Genomic DNA, 21375 nt, shown 5'->3' with positions numbered 1-21375 from the left:
ACTCCTTACGGGATATATAATGTAGCTCAACATCACTTGAGTGATGATTGGCTACAATACACAGAAAGAAAACTTGTCCAGGCTGGATTAGTGCCATATACTTTGGTTAGTTTCGCCATGTCTCCTCAAGAACATAAGAATGGCCATAGTGGGTCAGACCAAAGGTCCATCTAGCCCAGTATCCTGTTTTTCAGTAGAGGCCAATGCCAAGTGCTTCAGAAGGAATGAACAGAACAGGCAATCATCATGAGATCCATCCCATCGCCCATTCCCAGCTTCTGGCAAACAGAGGTGAGAGACACCATCCCTGCTCATCCTAATAGCCATTGATGGACCTATCCTCCATAAACTTATCTAGTTCTTTTTTGAACTCTGCTATAATTTTGGCCTTCATAACATCCTCTGGGAAAGAGTTCCACAGGTTGACTCTGTGTTGTGTGAAGAAATACTTCCTTTTGTTCATGTTAAACATGCTGCCTATTAATTTCATTTGGTGATCCCTAGTTCTTGTGTTGAGTAAATAAACACTTCCTTATTTACTTTCTCCACACCAGTCATGATTTTATAGACCTCTATCGTATCCCCCCTTAATCCTCTCTTTTCCAAGATGAAAAATCCCAGTCTTATTAATCTCTCCTCATATCGAAGCCGTTCCATACCACTAATCATTTTTGTTGCCTTTTTCTGTACTTTTCCAATTCTCATATATCTTTTTTGAGATGGAGTGACAGTGTCCAAGATGTGGGCACACCATGGGCATACCACGGATTTATACAGAGGCAATATGATATTTTCTGTTGTATTATCTATCTCTTTCCTAATGATTCCAACATCCTGTTTGCTTTTTTGACTGCCGTTGAACATTGAGTGGATGTTTTCAGAGAACTATCCACAATCACTTCAAGATCTCTTTCTACAATGGTAACAGCTAATTTAGACCCCACCATTTTATATGTATAGTTGGGATTATGTTTTCCAATAGGCATTACTTTGCATTTATCAACACTGAATTTCATCTGCCATTTTGTTTCCCAGTCACCCAGTTTTGTGAGATCCCTTTGTAACTCTTCACAGTCAGCTTTGGACTTAACTATCTTGACTAGTTTTGTATCACCTGCAAATGTTGCCGCCTCACTGTTTATCCCCTTTCCCAGATCATTTATGACTGTGTTGAATAGAACTGGTCACAGTACAGACCCATGGGGAACACCAGTATTTACCTTTCTCCATTCTCAAGTATTACTCTTGTACCATTTGCACCATCCATTGCAGGACACACAGTTTTTCTTAGAGTTATCCAGAGTCCATAGTTGTAAAGAGAGCAATTTTAAAGAGACCCAGGGTGATGGTAATGGAGGAATGCAGAGATGTTCTTTGGAGACGTCAAATGTGGATTTGTTTCAATAGCTGAAGGCATTCCAGAATTCTCCAAAAGAACCATGAATGATTGCAGGAGTGACTGCCATCCTCTAAGGATGTGGAGGTGAAGGTAAGTTAAGAAGAAAGGTGATGACTGTGAAATAATCAGGAGAGAGAAAACATGTCCCCTGTCCCCAATCCTGAGTAGTGTATATCTCCTGTGAGTGCCTTCAGTTCTCACATGATTAATTTAAGCTATGGGACTTAAAAACATGCTGAAGTGCTTTGCTGAATACATATGGATTTAAGCACATATTAAGCCCAACGTTACATACAAATGGCCTTATTTAATCATGACTTGGAAGCTGAGGAATGGTGTGGAAATTCAGTCCCAGACTTAGTCATTTCATGATTTTTTTACTGAGATGAAAATAATGCAGTTTACTCAAAGATTACTAAATATGAAACACAGTAAGGATTTACAGTACACCTTATTTTTGCCAGATCACTTGTGTGAAATTAGAGTATAAAAGGCTGTGATAACTATTTACATGGCATTTTGAGGTAATGAATTTAGCTCTTCTTTTGAAGCTACTTTTAATGTTTGGCTTCGCAAATACTTAATATATTCTTCTTGCTAGAGTGAATAAATAAAGCATTTTTATATATTACTATTGTCTAATCCTGCACATTAGGGCTAATTTCTTATACAATAACTCCTCACTTAACGTTGTTCCAGTTAACAATGTTTAGTTGTTACATTGCTGATCAATTAGAGAACATGCTCATTTAAAGTTGTGCAATGCTTCTTTATAATGTTTTTTGGCAGCCACCTGCTTTGTCCAGTGCTTGTAGAAAGAACGGCCTGCTTGGTACCAGGGTGGAACCAGGGTTGACTGGCAGCCCCCCTAGCAGCTCCGCTAAGTTCCCTCTGCGGCAGCCACCCAGCAGACTATCAATTGCCAGGCAGTTCAGCTGTCCCTCCACCCACTGCCATGTGCTTCTCCTGCCCTCTCCCTTGGAGCTGCTCCTAGGAGCCTCCTGCTTGCCGTGCATGGGGAGGAAGCAAGGTGCTAATGTCAGGGTGTCCCCCTCCCCCTGCTCCCATACCCCATTTCCACAGAACAGTGTGCACACCACAGGGCTCAGGAAGCTTGCTGGCAGCAGCTGCTGTCTCAACTTGCTGATCTACTTTAAAAGGCAATGTACTTAGAATGGGGTCAGCATACTTAAAGGGTCAATGCACGACTGTCTCTCTCACAAACATCGTGTGTGTCTCAGTCTCTCCCTCTCTCACACACACACACACACGGTGTGTCTCTGTCTCTCTCTGTCATGCTGTGTCTCCTCCCTCCATTCCTGCTGCCTTGTAAAGTGTGAGGTTACATTAACAATGAGTTAACCCTTGAGGGCTCAGCCGAGTGCTAGTTCATCATTTAGCAGTAAGGCATTCCCTGGGAAATATCCCACCCTCTTCCACCCTCTAACTTCACCACCTCAACCAAGCTTCACAATCATCATTGCTGTGTACAGTATTAAGCTGTTTGTTTAAAACTTATACTGTGTGTGTGTGCGTGTTCCTGAAAAATGTTACACCAACCAAACAGGTTCCAGGGAAAAAATTTTCACGAGACAAAAGACATATTTATATATATACACATACATATAAATGTGTCTTTTGTCTGGCAAAAAAAATTTCCCTGGAACCTAACCCCGCCTATTTACATTAATTCGTATGGGGAAACTGGATTTGCTTAACATTGTTTCATTTAAAGTAGCATTTTTCAGGAACATAACTATGAAGTTAAGCGAGGAGTTACTGTATACAGAAAAGTGTAAAACCGTATGTCCTCTAATATAATATAAATAAGGTAAATCTTCATTTAAAATTATTCAGCATATTCTGCTACTGAAACATACAGCTACTAATGATTAGCTTTTGTGCATTTTGGTTGGTGTAAGCTATCCTGAGGTAAAAAAGAGCTTTTATAGGCATTTATAGTTATGAGCATTATTTCAAGTCAGATGAAATACTAGCTTTCTGCTAATAATCAGCAAAGGGGTGGGTACATCACACTTTCCCAAGGCATTTCTTAATGAAGTGTCCCACTAATTTCTGCGGTCTCTGCTGATACTCCACAAGCACATCGTGTGAGCTGCTAATCTGATCCCCTTCAAGTCGATTCAGAAGTGTGACACACACCACAGCAGCTAGAGATAAAAGACACAGTGTTTGTTAGAAATGACATTTAGGTAACTTTCACAGTGAGAAAGCATGAGGGCATCTTCTACTTGTACACCCCCGTTTGAGGTATCAAAACAGACAAGAGGAGAGAAAGCCAAGGAAACTAATAGTTTCAGTGATGGGTTTGAGCAGTTCACAATGGAAATCATACCTTATAATAAATAACTAAATTAAGTACCTATCTCACTGTAGATGTTATTTTAAAATTACTAATAGTTTGAAGCAAACTATCAAGCTATTAGTAAAGCTGATGGAGCTGCTCCAACCTATGGTCACATTCAGAACATTCATGGTCATTGCATGATTAGAACTTTTTTCTGAATGGGATTTATTTTTTCAAGACATCTGATTGGTAAAATTGCATCAGAGAATAAGGGCATGTCTACACAGCAAACACTGTGCCTGGGCTAACCTACTTGAGCTAGCTTGAATCCAACTACTGTGGGTAATAATAGTGATGAAGAGAGCAGGTGCAGTGTGGGCTTCCTGAGGAGAGAAAAAATGGGAGTAAAAGAGGTAATAAACTCCTCGCAACAAGTTATGCTCTCATATCTCAGACCAGTTAGAAAAGGAAGACTTTAAAAGCAGCAAAGAGTCCTATGGCACCTTATAGACTAACAGACGTACTGGAGCATGAGGAAGACTTTGTGACCTTAGAACATGGACATAGCAAATGGGAAAGTAACATAAAATGACTACTCTAAAGTTGTACCAGATCAACTTTTCTTAGGTCACCTACCTAAACATTAACTACCTCATAACTAAAGTTCACAAGAGTGCATACTTTTTAAATTGGGAACCCCATTATTTACCAGGCAACTAAAAACCCTTCTTAATTGTTTCAGAATTCCAAATGGAAATCTAGTTACTCTCTCTCTTGATATTTCATTTTGATATGCAAGTAAAGAAAGTGAGTATAGTTTCATGTATATAGAGGCTACCTGACTGATTAAAGTTACTGCAGTTTCCTATCAGACTTTAAGGCAGCTACAATAGTACCTTCAGATACTTTGGTACTTGAATGACTGCTTCTCAGTGCAAGGCAAGGGCTGGAATAGCTACTAATGAGGACTAAACTGGATCAGAGCTGTGTGAGGAGGTTTACATAGACCTGGCATACATACACTGCAAAGTTCTAGCGAATAAAACTTAACAGCATCTATAAATATTTATAATCATATATGCAAATAGTGCAGTATCATAGCTTTACACTGCAATGAATGTAATGCTTTGAAACTCTGTACACTGTATGTTTTCTGAAACACAGATGATTCAGTCTAAATAAAATGCCATATATCCAATTACCTCTGACACCACTAAGATTACAAATAGCAGCAAAAACTGAAGATTCCATCTCAATGTTTCGGACTCCAGCATCATAAGCTGCCTTCAAATACTGCAGTTTCTCTTCTTCAGCATATAAGCAGATTGCACCATCCAGACGGGCTTGGCCTATAACGCATATAAATATAGATTGTTTTTTGGTACTGATGAAAGTACAGGGGACAGTTTCAGTCTCTAAGGGACACAAGATTGTTACAATTTCTAATATACCCTTCCTAATTTTTATCATTGCAGTACGCACAGTATTCACTTAAAAGGCACTCTATAAATGTAATTTATTAGTTATTACTTGAATTTAGGATCAGAGTAATTAGATATGAAAAGACCAACTAAAATCAGTGGTTCTCAGACTTTTGTACTGGTGACCACTTTCACATAGCAAGCCTCTGTGTGTGACCCCCCTTTTAAATTAAAAGCACTTTTTTACATATTTGACACCATTATAAATGCTGGAGGCAAAGTGGGGTTTGGGGTGGAGACCGAGAGCTCGCAACCCCCCATGTAATAACCTTGCAACCCCTGGAGCGGTCCCAACCCCCAGTTTGAGAACCCCTGAACTAAATTATCCAATTCATAAACAGGAAAATGTAGGTTATCGTCCCTCAGATGAATTAAGTATCAGATTTTAATTGTGACACTTCCTCTCTGTTACTTTGATGTATTGATTACTTTTGAGTTTAACAGTCCCCTAAAAAAGCATGCAGATCTTCTAATGCCTTTCTGATCCAGAGAGGGGAGGAACAATCTCATCCCTTTTGATGCTTAGAAGACTTTTTAACATAAGGAGGAATCAAGAGTTTTGTAAAATCGGACAGTATTGGTGCCTATTTTTAGGAAAGAGTTAGCTTATTTCAGCTCTTTGGGGCTAAAGAAACAGATTTTTTTATTAAGCAGTGTTAGACTGCATAAGCCAAAATAAACTTTACAGTTCTCACATATTGACATTATTCTACTTGAGATCTGCCTTGAGTACTGCTAGAACCATGGATTGTGTTCCCTCCAAGCAAAGCTCTTCTTGCAGTATATCCAGCCACAACTAGAGGCAGAAGTGCCAGATATTTGGGGAGAAAACTTGTTCTCACAAGATTTCCAGCTCAGTTTGTAGACCTGGGAGGTTCAGAGAAACATCTGAAATAGTGGATGCTTATCTAAATCAATCCCAAATTTAAATATGTGATGTTTGCCCATCCCAAATGTGGCACTATTGATGTAACATCCAATCATCCAATTAATGGTTAATTAAGGATGAATCAGCAACTCTTTCCAGGGCTCCTTACCGAAAATTTCTTCTAGACACATGAATAATTAAAAGAAAAAACCAGCCAATAACTCTCATTATCCAATTCCACAGGGCACTAACGGTGATTATAGCAACTCCACTAAACAAATACCTTGATAATTCAGTAATCAAAAGATATACAATTTATCAGCTGTCAGTCATTGTCAACTCTTTTTTTAGATTATCACTGGGGGGAGGACATCACAAAATTACACCATAATATAGCAAAGGGCTTAAATACATGCTTAAATTTAAGCATGTGAGCTGTAGTTTCATTTAGATCAACCTGAATACTCATCTCATTAAAGCTAAGCACATATTTAAGTGCTTTGCTGGATTGGGGCCTAAATCCCCTAATCCAGGTTGATTTGCATATGTTACTGTTTACTAATTTACTTCTATTGTTCTATTGCTATTTCTATTACCTTCATAGAAATCCAAAGTGCACATAGTATTTCCAATGACTGTATTGAATTCATTTATCTCCTTACTGCACTGCATCAACTCCTTAGCTAGTTGGTCATCAAGGTTGGTACTGCGAATTACAGTCTTTCCCAGGATAACCTGTTCAAATTGAGGCTTGAAGGTAGCATCTACTGATTGACTGGTTATTACCACTGAGCCTGGCTCCAGACCTGTTGTAAAAAAAATACATATAGTGAGCTGTTCGGCTTCTCTGATCGTAAGTAAACAAGGTACATTATAGCCCAAACCTGTTCCTACTGAAATCAGTGAGAGTTGCCACTAAATTCAATAGGAGAAGTATTAGGATCTATGTGCATGTTTGTAGTTTATTATTCCAAATACTTTAAAATAACTCTATAGAGGAGACACAGCATACTGCTACTTAAAAAGGTATTTACATAAAGGACAACACAAAGGGCTATAAAATATTCTTAATGGTCTGACAAATCCAAACTGTTAAGGAAATGTTTCACATAGGGCACGAATGAGCTTTTCTCCAGCTTGCTGCAGATCTCTTCACTCAAGCACATTTTCCTGTCTGGGGAGTGAGATGTCGCCTTTCACTGTAAAATTATATAAATCAAAGAATTTTTTATCTGATGAGTAATTAAGTCTAAGGAAAAATAAGAGTTCTATGTATGACTGAAAACCTGAACATTCTCTCTCTCTCTCTCTCTCTCTCTCTCTGTCATGATCCAGAATTATGAACTAAGGTGTGAAAGATAGGAACTCACGTGTCCTATAGCAGAACTAAGATGCACTCACTGAGACTGTACCAGTATTTTAAAGATGATCTTAAAACCCTAAAAAGGTGTGTGTTTTTTAAAATATTGGACTTGCATTCTTTTTTACTTCTCTATGATGCCTTGAAGAAGCCTTGAAAGGAATTTCTTCTGTTTTTCTTAATATTAGAACAAACAGGAATGTCAATTTCAGTGCTCCCTTATTTGGATGGAGGACTTCTCTGGGATGTATAATGTTAGCTCTGACACCTTAATTTAAAAGGTATTATTGCTGAATCTTGAATCTAGTCCCCCTTTATTCAAAATCTGTAATTATTTGAATCAAATAGATATTAACAAAAACAAGCAAAAATTTTACACAGACTGATTAAAACTCCCTTTCAGTTGTTCAGCTTTCACTCTCTTAACTCTTGTGTCACCATTTCACTAGTTCTCCAGTCATCAGAGAAACATTCAGGCTAGATAGGAACAGAATTGTTAATGTAAAAACCAAGCAAAATATTTTTTTAAAAAGTCTTCAGGATTTATTTATACGCCATAAAGAAGGAAAAGAAGAAACAAATCCAATTTATTTTCCTTTGCAAGTCACTTTTTAACCTCTGCTTTATCTATTTAAATATTCACCAAACAATCATAAGCATTAATTAATTTGTAAAGTCCTCTGAAAATGAAATAAGTGTTAGACATTATCATTACTATGCCTCTGTTTTATAAACCTTTCACTACAGAGATGCTTTAATTTCAAGAAAAGAGAAATATGAAGGGGAAATACCTATTCCACCAGAGGTGCCAATGCGAATAATGGTTACGTTGGAACACTTGGAGTGATATAACAGCTTGATCAGCTCATGTAACATGATTGCGATAGAGGGAATGCCCATACCATGCTGAAATGAAATCAGAAAGTCACACTGAACATTAATATACATTATTAACAGACGAGTCGGGAATTGGAGCAGATCTCTTTAATGAAATACTATGAAAAATACATGCAAAAGTATTCTTGTACAAACCTAACCTATGGGCCGGGGCAGAAGTTTATTGTGGTCAATGGAAAGACTTCTATTGACTTCAATGGACTTTGGATCAGGTCCAGTGTTCCCTAATACCCTGGGTTATGTTAATTTTAAAAATGTTATATTTTCTATATTCTAAACCTGAGTCCCATTCTAATCTTTTACAGTTACATGCCCTCACAAAGCTTCTACACGGCCCAAGAGCAATGTTCATGCTAGTTCTTAATGATCTGAAACACTGGTGATTCTAGCTGAGCTAAAATCTTACAAAAGGCAGAGGCTGTGGTATAGTCACAAAGTTCACAAGCCTGAATCTGCTCCCGCTTACATCATGATATGACTCTTCACACCTTGAGGGGAAGAGAGCACAATAGGGCCACAGTTGTGGAGCTGATGCTATGGGCTAGACTGGGTTTTCAAAAGTGCTTTTGGGTACGTCCACACTGCAATAAAAAAACACTGGCACCGAGTCTTGGAGCTGGGCCAACTGATTCGAGCTCACAGGACTTGGACGGTAGGGCTAAAAATTGCAGTGTAGACCTTCTGGCTTGTGTCAGAGCCCAGGTTTGCAGTGATCTCTAAGCCCAGGCTACAGTCTGAGTCCAAACATCTACATTGTAATTTTTAGCCCGCAGCTCGAGCCCCACAAGTCCAAGTCCCCAGACCCGGGCCAGCTGCAGCTGTGCCAGGAGTCCTTTATTGTAGTGTAGACATAGTCTATGTGACTTAGCATCACAAGTTCCATGCACTTTCACTGGTATTTGTACTCCTAAGCCACCTAAGTACCTTTTGAAAATCTCACCCTGGATCATTAGACATAGCTGAGAAACAGCCACCTTTGTTCCTTCCCCATCTGCACTTAGTGTAAGCAGTCTTCGTGTTGTCCCTGGCACAGGACCAATAGGGTAGAAAACATGCTATTCATGATTACAAAGGATTGTTGTGGCAGCCAGGAATCACTGGGATGTAGGAATATGCCAGCCATGCTCCCTTTCTCCTGGGAAAGCCTTACTATCCTGGGATCTGGAAGGAGAGGTGGCATAAAGCCACTGCATCTACGTGACACAGTGGTTACTCTTACATGGGGGGAATCCTGAAGGAGCTGGCTGAGCTGCCCTGAAAATTTGGATGTATATCCTCTAAAGAAATATTTTTAAAAAATCTGCATTCGTGTCCCATTTAAGATATACTTAAATTGTTGATTCAGTTGCAACTACTGCATTGTATATTGAAAAACATTCTGTTCTACTTCAGGAACACTCAACACAAAAATCAAGGACTAGGCCTTGTCCTTTTCTTCAGAAGCACTAGCAAATATAATTCCTCTCTCCCCCTCCCACCCCCCGCCTCTTAATGCTTAATACTTACACTGACTGATAACACGGGTCCTACTTTGTACATTGCATAACGGTCAGTTCCGGCACAGATGTTGGGATAGTCAGCACCGACACTCCCAAGTCCAAGCTCTTCAGCTATGTAGGTGATAAAAGCTTTCATCCGTGAAGGGCTTCCTCCAACACATACAAACTAGCATGGACAGAATTCAACAAACCACATCAATTATGCAGCTGACTACACGATGCAGCATATTCAAGAACAAGGAAAGGTAAATATGATAATGCAAAAGGTTTAATCAGAATTATTCCCAACTACATTATTTTTATTGTTACACTCCTTGTAGAGGTCTGTAAAGATAAATGTTTGATAAGGCTTAACATGGTCTCAGAAGTTCTCTGTCATTGCCTGACAATGGAATTTCATTAGTATAGTACAAAATGTAGAACTAGGGCTACATATATTTAAAATGGCGTTTTGTACTGGGGTGTGTTTTTAATAATAGGTGCCAGAGGCAGAGTGGATGTAAAGGAGAAATTATCTGAATATGCCAAGGGAGGGAGGGTTCCATAACTGTATTGGCATATAGAGAACTAGCTAGGAATGAACCCTGAGGCTGAAATAGCACTTCCCAGTTGGAATATAGTGGTATTGCCAAACCCAAGAGTTCAAACAGCAAGCCTAAATAATACCATGAGATTTATTTTTGATCCAGTATCCACATAGAATCCATTTCCAGGGCACATATACTGTAACACAGTGGTGGGCAACTTGCAGCCTGCAGGCCGCATGTAGCCCATCAGGATAATCTGCTGGCAAGCCGTGAGACAGTGTTTACATTGACTGTCCGCAGGAATGACTGCCCACAGCTACCAGTGGCTGTGGTTTACTGTTCTTAGCCAATGGGTGCTGCAGGAAGTGGTGTGGGCCACAGGGACATGCTGGCCGCCACTTCCCACAACTCCCATTGGCCAGGAACAGCAAACCGTGGCCACTGGGAGCTGCAGGCGGCCATGCGTGCGGACAGTCAATGTAAACACTGTCTCGTCGTCCACCAGTAGACTACCCTGACAGGCCACAGGTTGCCCACCACTGCTGTAACACTTTTGCTAGTAGCACTGTATCCTAAAAAGGCAGTTAATGTTAGCTCTCACAAATTTAATTTTGACAGTTAATGTATAAAATATACCTTAAAAATAGGACTTGCAAATGAGGCACTTTCTGTCACCTCAGGAGTGTTATTTCAGGTATGGGGTTTTTGTTTTTAGTGGATTGGGCAACTCATCTCACTTCATATAAACCTTGTACAAGAAGCTACCACTGTAGATGCAAAAGCAGGAGAAAATACTAGTGTACTCAGTAAATGCAATATGGGCTGAAGTCTGTAGTACCCACTCAGTCCTTACCCATATAAAACTTCAGCTAGGATGCTAAGACCTTGAACTGGCTCCCACCGAAATGAGTGAAAGTTTGGTATTGACTTCAGTGGGAACAGAGTAAGGTCTCACTAGGGAGATTTGCCTGGCTGAAGCCTGAGTAGGGACTGCAGACTTTGGCCCAATATTCACAAAAGGACACTGGCAGCTCTGATAAACCTAAAAATTGTATGATGATGCCAGCGTTCCCACTGAGAAGGTCTTACCTTCTTTCCATGCATTTCTCAAACTGATTCATGCCGCTGTCTTTAATTTCATCCTGGACACAATTAAATTTTAGTGGGAGTTGCACGACATGTTTAAACTTCCAGAATGAAATCAAAGTTCTTACCTTGACATCTCCAAACAAGGCAGGAAAATCATGGGTGCCAGTCCCAAGAGCAAAATGGTACAGGATATCATCTTTCATTTTCTCAAGGTGAGGGTTGGAGAGATGAATTAAGTTATCTCTGTCATGGAAGTGGAAAATATATATTAAACTCCAAAAAATATGTTAAAAGAACATTACTAAGGTTGTAAAAGTCTAGAGCTCAAAAGTTAGAAAAGGCCAGAATTAAGGTTTCCTGTGCACCTTTAACTCAACTCCTTGTGTGTATGCATTATGAGACAGTATTTAATGACATGATCACATACTGTTTTTTTCAAATAGACCCTCTGCCTCATTCAGTGCACAGGATGCACTGTGCTCATTAAATAAGTAGCTATTCAATATTTTGTTTTATCCTCGTTGTTCAGTGTGTGGTCCCAGGCCTTATTTACTGCACAATATTCAAACCTTGTTCAAGGTATCTGTAAGCACTCAGCACTTTTGCAAATCAGACCTCAGCATCTCAAAATGGGCATCCAGAAAATGAACAACAATTAGTAACCATCTATGAAAAGTTTAGTTTAAGTGACTTGCCCGCCATAGCACTGGAACTTTGTGGCATAGAAACCTTAACATGAGACTGTCCTGTGCCTTCCTGCAACCCCCTTACTCATTCACCTCACACTTTCCAACTTCTTCAATACGTGAAGCAGGGGTCCTACAGACAACAGCCTCCTGAACTACACAACCCTGATTCATCCCCAGAGCAGGTCCAATCTGTGCATTGAATTAAATGAGGCCCAAGTCCTGTGTAGGGTGACCAGACAGCAAGTGTGAAAAATTGGGACGGGGGTGGGGGTAATAGGAGCTTATATAAGAAAAAAGACTAAAAAATCGGGACTGTCCCTAGAAAAACAGGACATCTGGTCACCCTAGTCCTGTGGAAAAAACACTCTATGATTACGCAGTTAAAGACTGCATCATCATGCATACACTACTCCAGGGGGAATTCTGTGCCATCGTGCATGTGCAGAATTCATGTCTGGCACAGAATTTTTTTCTCTCGTAGAAAACACATTCTGCCCAAGAAGTGCTGCAGTTCCACCTTTTACCCACCAAAGGCTGCTGTGGCACCAGAACAACTAGCATCATGAATGCAGTTCCAGCTCCCCTGACCTCAACTCTTTGTCTCCAGTCTTTTTACTCAGCCAGTCCCAGTTCTGACCTTATACCCCAGCTTCTCATCAGACCTATCTCCCATCTGTTCCTATCCCCCACCCACTGGTTCCCAGTTCCAGTCTCTTCCCTCCTCTTCAGACCTGCTTCCCCCAACCCATCCTGTTTCTATCACTAGTTCCAACTCCAGTCTCTGAGACCAACCAGTCCCCATCTCCCCTCCCAGCCAGTACCAGTCTCACAAGCTCCTTGGTCCAATCTACGCCTTTCCTTCCTCGCTCAGTGCCCCCCGATTCTGCTCTCAATCTCTCTGCATTCAAGTCATGTGGCTTCCCCCTTCACACTGCCTGGACACCTGATAGGGGGGTTGTGAGTCATTGAAAGCACAAGAGACATGGGATCCATGCTTTCAATTCAGGTGCCCAGCCATGTGGGGATGGTGCATGTATGCAGACACATGTATGAGCTGTGAGGGGTGGGAGCAGGGCCAGCTCCAGGCACCAGAGCAGCAAGCAGGTGCTTGGTATGGCCAATGGAAAGGGGTGGCACGTCCGGCTCTTGGGTGGAAATTCAGCAGTGGGTCCCTCAGTCCCTCTCGGAGGGAAGGACTTGCCACCAAATTGCTACCAAGGAATGAAGTGGCGGTGGTAGAACTGCTGCATATCACAGCTTTCCCCCGCCACACACACACCACTTGGGGTGGCAAAAACCCTGGAGCCGGCCTTGAGAGGGGGACAGCTCAGTGAGCACAGAATCTTTGGAGAATTTAGCAGCAAAATTCTGTGACATCTCTACTGAGCGTATGTGAACTGTGAAGTTTCAAAGACTTACAACTTGGTCAAATTTGAGCATATTTTAGGGGGATCATCAAAAGGTACACCCCTGACACCCAGACCTCCCTATGCAAAATTTCAAGTCCCTGCTCCAAATCATGGAGGTGCTAAAGCTTCTCAAAGAAGAAGTTGACAGAACAGTAACACTGCAAACCAGTATATTTCCCCTACCAGCCTGCATGGAAAATTTCAGCCCTATCTGTTGAAGTTTGAAAGTTATAAGGAGCTGAAAATGGGATTGTATAATGGCTTGTGTTAGGCAATCTTAATAACAGGGAGTGCTACCATCCCTGTCTAAAATAATTTAATATTAAGCAGTGAAACTGGTTGTGGAGCCAAGGCTAAGGAGGAGGTGAGGATGGGGGTGTGGCAGGCAGGTACAAAGTGCATCACACCCTCCTGCCACATGAAGAAACTGCAGCAAAGTTCATATGGTCTGAGGCTGTATTATATTTTGACCAGCCCTCCCACCTTCTTGAGGATTTCAGAGGCAGTCCCAATTAGAATCCCAGGCAGAGTGGATCCATTGGAGCCAGGCACCCAGACCATAGTGGGAGGAAAGCAATGACAGAATCTGAATACGGGCAGGTGAGATTGGTGACAACACAAACAGGGATCTGAAAGAGGAGATGAGAGAGACAATGGGGAAGAAGTGGAAATCAGAGACAACATAGTAGGAAAAAATACTGAAGAGATCAGAGAAAACAGAGAAAAGAGTGTAAAAATGAACAGAAAGAGAAGAAAAGACACAAATAAAGACTGGTTTCAGAATGGTAGCTGTGTTAGCCTGTATCAGTAAAAACAATGAAGAGATCTTGTGGCACCTTACAGACTAGCCTCTAAGGTGCCACAAGGACTCCTCATTGTGTTTTTTTTTTTAAATAAAGATTGATAAACCATTTGTCTAGAAACAGCTCCTCTGACTAGCTAGTGAAAAGAGATGGTGTATCCAGCCCTGACTGAAGAATTAGAATATGCCAAGAGCAACGGGGAAAAATCAAATCCTTGCCACTTTATGATACCCTCACATTACGTTGAATGCAGACTGGATAGAGGAAAATTATGTATGCAACTTCTGTATTAGGACAAGGAAACTTTGCAAAAGTCAGCTTACAAAGTGAAGCCACAGCAGGCTGGAAACTCTATTAGCCAGAAACTGGTGTAGACCTTGGTGTACACCTCAAAGTGCTTTGTGATTAGGGTTGCCAATTTAGGTTGGACGAATCCTAGAGATTTCATCACATGACATAATCTTTAATTCCTGGCAACTCCAGGCCAATCCTGGAGGATTGGCAACCCTACTTATGATACATGAGGCCAAAGGCCCAGTGCCTTCTGCACCCAGAATCATGAACTAATAGCTTAGGCTTTGTCTACACTTGAAAGTTATATCAACATAGTTACCTCAGTCAGGGGTATGAAAAAAGCCACAGCTCTGACCAATGTAGCTATAATGAAATAACATCCAATGTAGATGTAGCTATGTGGACAGAAGAACGCTTCTGTTGAGGTAGCTATCATCGTTCAGGGTGGTGGTTTTCCTACAATGACAGTATAAGTATACTGGTATAGCTATTCTGGCAAACCTTTCTAATTTAGACAAAACTTATATTGGCAAGAGTGCTGGTGTCTAAACTAAATAAAACTATACCTACCTGCCAATGCACTTTTTTGCCACTATAACTGAGTCCACACTAAGGCTTTTCCCAGGACAAAAATGTTGGAAAGAAATCACATGCCTAACTGATATTACAATAGCAGCAAAAGTTTTGGGCTTAGACCTGGCCACAGTCCACATATGTACTGTAGATTTCTACTATTTAAAAAATTAGGTTGTGAAATGAAAAACATGCTATTTGGGAGGAGTTAAAAGTGGTACGTTTATATAAATTAAAGGTAGATACTGAAATTAGTTTTGGTTCTTACTTTGAAGACTGTTCATCCTCAGTCTTCTTCTCAGCTGCTATACCAGGTGCCATTCTATACTGTTAGACCTGAAGGAAGAATACAGTGAATGGTACTTCAGTGACAAAATAAGGCCCTGATCCTGCAAAGATCTACACACATGCTTAATTTCACACACTGCATAGTCCCATTTTAAAATTAGTTTCATTAACTGTAATGCAGATGTTGCATCTAGCCTATATAGGCATTAATCTTAACTCCAAAAAATTAAATAAAAATATTAACAATATGGTCCACACATAATACAGCCCCTTCAAAAAATGGTGAAATTTCAACAATGTGAGCATCTGACCATTAGATTTTTTTAAATATGCATTTACCCAAAATTAATATAGATAATTTTACAGTTGACGCTGGTGGATTAAATATCTCTGCATCAAAACTTGAGCTATGTAGACATTTTTGTCATTCTTATGCAAAATAGAATTAACACATTCTGTATGACTATTATAAAATGTCGTAAAGGAAGTTCTGCATCATTGCTGAGCCCAAATAAGTACAAAATAAATGGGAGGTGAACACTATTGAGTCAAATCTCTTCCTTAAATAAACACACAACTTAATGACTGCAATAGAAGGAAAGAGTCAGATTTTGCAACAACATTACAAAATAAATTATTTCCGAGAAAGAAACAGAGAAGATCTGATGAAAAAAGCCTGAATATTTACATGTGGAAAAAGAGAAGTGTGCTGCCCCTTTTTGACCCCAGTGGCTAGTGAAAAGTTTAGGGCCCTGGAGATGTTCCAGCTGGAAACAGAAATTGATGGAGTCTAGTATTTTTCTTCAATGCAGTCTGTTTACTTACAAGGAATTGGCAAAGTCCTGAATACAGAAGGAACCAAGAACAAAAGAAGCAATTTCTTAGGCTATGTCTACACTATGGACCTTGCAATGACACAGATATACCGCTGCCGCTGTGCCACTGTAAGGTCTCCTGAGTAACTGCTTTATGCTGAGGGGAGAGAGCTCCCCTGTTGACATAATTAACGTCCCTCCGCCCCCAATGAGTGGTGTAGCTGTGTCGGCGGGAGAGCATCTCCTGCTGACATAACACTGCCCACACTGGTGCTTTTGTCAGTGAAACTTTCAGTTGAGGGGCGGTGTTCTTTTTGCACCCCTGACCAATAAAAGCTTTGCCAAAAAAAGTACAAGTGTAGACAAAGCTGTAGTCTCCACTCCCACGCCTCGTGAGCCAATACCATACCCCAAAGTGCTCTCTCTAGCTTTTTTCCAGGCTCACACTGTGATTAGAGGTTCGGAGCACCTACTTGGCTTTCTTGCCTCTCCCTCTGTTTGTCCTCAGTTTGTGTGTGATCCCTCTCTACACACACATACACAAAACCTACCCATAATAATATTCAGACAAAAGTTCCTGTGCAGGTTCACACAGGGCAGGTTGTTTAGGTGGGGGTTTATGCTCACCGTTATGTTTACTGGGGTTTTAACTCAACTTATAACAGGTTTCACCCCGCTCGTAACAAGTTACTGAGTATTGGAAATGTGCTGATGTTTAGAGGAAGGGTTTTTCCTTTATGTAAGGTAATCAGCTTTATCAAAAGAAACTATGTTAAATGTATAGCGACATTGCAGGAAACTACAAACTGGGTCAAATTTCATCACCAGTTACACTGGTCCAACTCCATGGACTTGCCTCTGTGATTATAGTCAGGCATCATTACAAGTACTTTATAGAGGAAGAACATAACTGTTAAATGTGTTAATGTTTGCAGAAAAATCATGCTACAGTTCTTAGGCAATTATTGATCCAAGTATGTGAGAGAACTGGAATTGTATTATTTCCAGTAATAAGAACATATTGTATAACTAATATATTACACTTATGTATCTTGACTACATTTGATCCCAGATGGAGAAGGAGTCTTTCACATCCTGTTTAGTGCCTAAACTGATGAATGATTAAATGATTTTTTATGTAAATTTACAACTATTTAAATTATTTTCAGGACTTTTAATTTTGGATCTTTAATCTTCTTTACTAAAGAATCAATATTCACTTCAATACACTAGTGTGTTATAGATCGCTAGATACATAGATTAATAAAATCTACTAAAATAGAAAACATTACTTAGAAGAAAAATTTCCATTTCTGATAGCCATGGAAACTATTTTAACAATCTTCCTTTTCTATGACACCAGTGACATTAGATAGGTATTAAGAAATTATTGTTTTCTGAAGAAGGTACACAGTATATAGTACAAAACAGGTGCAAATTTCAGACCTAGAAATAGATTCCCTATTTTAATCAGTGTTCAGATCTGATGAGTAATATTTTACAACTATGCAAAGCCCATACATTTTACTGTGGCTTTCTTTGATTAATGTCTTACTAGTATTGTTTTAAAGTAGGAGCTAGTATTCAGGTTCTGATCCATTTCCTATTAAACTCATTGGAATGACTCCTGCTGACATTAACAGGAGTTGGTTAGGCCCTCAATTTGCACTATGAGCATATTTTCCCTCATCCTTAAGTGATTGCTTCCATTATACAGCACTTCTGCAACAGGCTTTCCCTTCATATTGTATGCATACTTATATATCACTCATATAATGACAATTCAGTATGGGTTTCTTCATCAGTATAAGGATGAACCTGCAGCAGATCTGTTAGTCTAATTGTGAAACAGGGGTATACTTTGCTCCAAAGAAAAACTACCTCCCCCGCCAAACATCTGACCCCCATAAAACTCTCTACTAGTACCAGGAAAAATTTCCCTATGTTAAGTTCTCCTCACATCTTCTATGGGTCATCTTAATTATCACTTCAAAAGTTTTTTTTCTTCTGCTGATGATAGCTCATCTCAATTGATTAGACTCTTCCTGTTGGTGTGCATACTTCCACCTTTTCATGTTCTCTGTACGTATAAATATCTCCTGTCTGTGTGTTCCATTCTATGCATCTGAAGAAGTGAGTTGTAGCTCAGGAAAGCTCATGCTGAAATAAATTTGTTAGTCTCTAAGGTGCCACAAGTACTCCTGTTCTTTTTGCGGATAGAGACTAACACGGCTGCTACTCTGAAACCAGGAAAAATTCTGGCATTTCAGAAAAGCACAGTACAGTGCTGTTGGCTTTATGATTCATTTCCTCATCAGCAAAGGGAGGGACAAAGAAATGAAATCCCAGTTCCCACACGGGGCTTCCAGTACTGGAATTTTAACTAGAAATGCGTATATTGGGCACAATAGCAATCGGCACACTACGCACCTCTCTGCACAGTTAAAGGAGGGCATTGCTTGCATCAGCTGTAACCTACCTTGCTGGGAAGGAGAAGCTGAACTCCAGCGGCTGCCCAAGTCCAGTCGCTCTCAACAGTATTTGAATGGCACAAGCTATTGCACTGGTCTCCAAGCTGGAAATGAAGCAAGGGAGTCAGGTCTCTGGCAGAGGAGGGCAGAGATGGATGCTGCTGCTGGACCAAGCTCCGGGACTGGGGAGCGCCAGGAAGTGTGCTAGCAGCAGACCCTTCGCAACGGCACGGATCCTTTACACGCCTCCCTCGCTCCGGTTCCAGGAAACCTAGCGCCGCAAGCACCTTGCTGTCATCCCTTAGTGCTCCTTCCTGGCATCGCCCAGCCCCGCCGCTCAGGCTCCTCCCGTCCCCCTGGCCCCGGGAAGGGCACGTAGCCCCGCCCCAGCGCTGCGGCAGCGGCTCTGCCTGGCCCCCCTCTCGCAGCCTGAGCCGTGCGGAGACGGGCAGGAGAAGGGGCGCTCACCTGCGGCAGGTGAGGGATGCGGCTGCTGATGCTACTGCGGTGCCTCTCGGGTCGGTACCGGCTGGAGGCTCTGGTCTCCCGCTGCGTCCCCGTCCCAGTCCCCGCTGCCTTCTCCGGCTGCTGCTGCTGGGCGGGCTGTTCCCACCGTCACCGTGCTGCCGCCGTGGGACAATGCACGGAGGCACGGCGGTGTCTGGGGAGAGGCGGGGCCCTTCCTGGCCCTGGGGGTCGGGATGAGCTGTTTCTCCTGCCCAGGCTGAGCAATGCTGGAAAGGCCGGGCCGGAGGCGTGTGACAGTGACAGCGGGTGGGGGGGGGGGGTTCAGACTGTGGTTTCCCAGGATGTGTCTGTGACGTGTGTGCATGCAACAAAGGGTGTGTGTGAGTGTGTGTGTACAGCAGGATACTTGTGTGTTTCATTCCGTGTGCGTGCTGTAACTGTGCAAGTCTCTGTGGGTAATGGGAACGTATGTGTGTGTGTGTCTGAATGGACTAGGGAGTGTTAATTACGTGAGTAGTAAGACGGGTATTGTGTATCAGGAAGTGTGTTTGTTTACAAATGAATATAATTGTGTGTTTAAAACTACATACCCCAATACACACACAATCACACAGATGTAACAAATTGTATTTGGCCTTGTGTATAGTAGGATACGTTTAACTGAGGGGAATTGGATGTGTGTTTACTTTTGTTTCAGACAAGTTGGGGGAGGTAATATATTTTATTGGACCAACTTCTGTTATTCTGTTATTGATCCAGTAAAAGGTATTACAGCCCCCAGCTTGTCTCTCTAGTATGCTGGGACAGACATGGCTACAACAGCACAGCATAATTTTATGTTTAACAGGATGTATAGATGTGTGTGTACTATGCAAATATGCACAGTATGTGTATACAGTAGTACAAATTCAGGTCCCTTTGAAGTCAATGGGAGATTTGCTATGTAAGCAATATGTTTCAATGGGATCAGGCTCTGAGCCAGCATGTATGTATATGGAGTGAGTGTAAGCACACGTCAATGTCTTTCTAGAGTTTGCATATAGTGTATAAACTAGATTTGATGGCATATGTACCACCATGTGTTCAAACAATTTGACCTTGATCCACAAAGGGACTTAGTCATTGCCACACTGAACATAACAGCACCTTTTAGATACCTAGAAAATCACAAAAACAACGCTGCGTTAGGTGCTCAGGTTCCCTATGCAATGAATGGGGAGAGATAGGAAAGCAATCCACAAAAGCTAGCATGCTTAGAGGGAAGCTGCCTAATCTAGCCCATGGGAAATGCTGATCAGAGGGTTCTGCAACCTGGTGCATGGCCTTGTAGCGTCATTCAGGTTTGGGCTGGCCAACCTCCACCATGACAGACGGGTGGCTAGGCCAAGTCTGAGTGAGTAGTGCTATGACTTAGTGCGTAAGGTCACAGCATCACTCAAGTTTGGCTTGGCACCTTCATGACAGAGGTGTGGCTGGTCCAAACCTGAGTGGCGCTGTGACCCCATGCACAAGATTGCAATTCCTGGAGCAAGAAGTCAGGCTCCATCCCCTGGGGTGAGTGCTGGGACTAACTCACTCTCTAACACCCCATTCCCCATCCCAAGGGGCCTCCACTTTGTATCAGGCTGAGACAAATGTTTCTTTGCTAGGGCAGGGGCCAGTGATGGGTCAGTGCAGTCTGACAACCCATCTAGAACTTCCTTGTGACTCACTTGTGGGTTGGGACCCACTGTTTGGCAAACACTGCTCTAACCACTGGGCTAAAAGTTAAAAAGTGGGCACATTACCACCTCCTCCTCCAGTTAGATTTTGAATGGGATCCAATCTGGTAGGCAGCCTCTGTTTGCCCACTGGATAGGGGCCCACATGTGATGTAGGCAACCAAACACCTGCTTTCTCCCAGTTTGTGAATTGCTCTGGGGCCCAAGCAGGAGATAGGCATTTGGCTCCCTAGAGGGAGGCAGCAGAGCATGTTGTCCACAGGCAGAACCGTAAGTACTTAGAGAACTTCTAGACTGAAGACTTAGGCACTGAGTAAGTTTAGGTGCCTACGGGATTCTCCAGGAGTTTTGTGGACTGCAGTAGGGCCTATGGGATTGAGTGTAGGAAACAATTGTGTCTATGGTACGTGTTTCAT

The 21375-nt window shown here is 41.6% G+C and overlaps 2 protein-coding genes across 3 annotated transcripts in view; one reads left to right on the top strand and one right to left on the bottom strand.

Annotated features, from left to right (window-relative positions):
* Positions 1–1686: 1686 nt before the first annotated feature.
* On the bottom strand, positions 1687–19511 carry UPP1 (uridine phosphorylase 1). 2 transcript variants are annotated; one of them, XM_050937788.1, is made up of 9 exons: positions 19239–19511; positions 18779–18874; positions 15465–15532; positions 11554–11671; positions 9820–9978; positions 8208–8322; positions 6653–6862; positions 4910–5056; positions 1687–3570 (listed from the first exon to the last, which is right to left on the bottom strand). In XM_050937788.1, exons 3-9 carry the CDS (start codon positions 15515–15517, stop codon positions 3431–3433), a joined length of 942 nt encoding a protein of 313 aa, XP_050793745.1. In that variant the 5' UTR covers positions 15518–15532; positions 18779–18874; positions 19239–19511; the 3' UTR covers positions 1687–3430. The 2 variants fall into 2 exon arrangements, with proteins under 2 accessions (XP_050793745.1, XP_050793746.1); XM_050937789.1 differs by lacking the exon at positions 19239–19511 and having other exon boundaries at positions 18779–19092.
* SUN3 (Sad1 and UNC84 domain containing 3) overlaps positions 19167–21375 on the top strand; it is a 60782-nt gene continuing 58573 nt past the window's right edge. The window contains exon 1 of the mRNA XM_050937768.1: positions 19167–19247. The gene's annotated coding sequence lies outside the window, so the exon portion shown is untranslated. The remainder of the gene's footprint in view (positions 19248–21375) is intronic.

The sequence above is a fragment of the Gopherus flavomarginatus genome, chromosome 2, assembly GCF_025201925.1.
Source record: "Gopherus flavomarginatus isolate rGopFla2 chromosome 2, rGopFla2.mat.asm, whole genome shotgun sequence".
In the NCBI taxonomy this organism is placed as follows: domain Eukaryota; kingdom Metazoa; phylum Chordata; order Testudines; family Testudinidae; genus Gopherus; species Gopherus flavomarginatus.
Note: the sequence above shows the minus strand (reverse complement) of the source record. Positions and strands in the feature narration are given on the sequence as shown.

Coding starts and splice junctions, on each gene's coding strand:
- UPP1 (XM_050937788.1), bottom strand. CDS start 15,517: ATGGCACCTGGTATAGCAGCTGAGAAGAAGACTGAGGATGAACAGTCT. Junction 6,863..8,207: donor TGGCACCTCTGGTGGAATAG/GTATTTCCCCTT, acceptor TTTTTACAACAG/GTCTGGAGCCAGGCTCAGTG. Junction 5,057..6,652: donor CACTTTGGATTTCTATGAAG/GTAATAGAAATA, acceptor TATGCGTTATAG/GCCAAGCCCGTCTGGATGGT.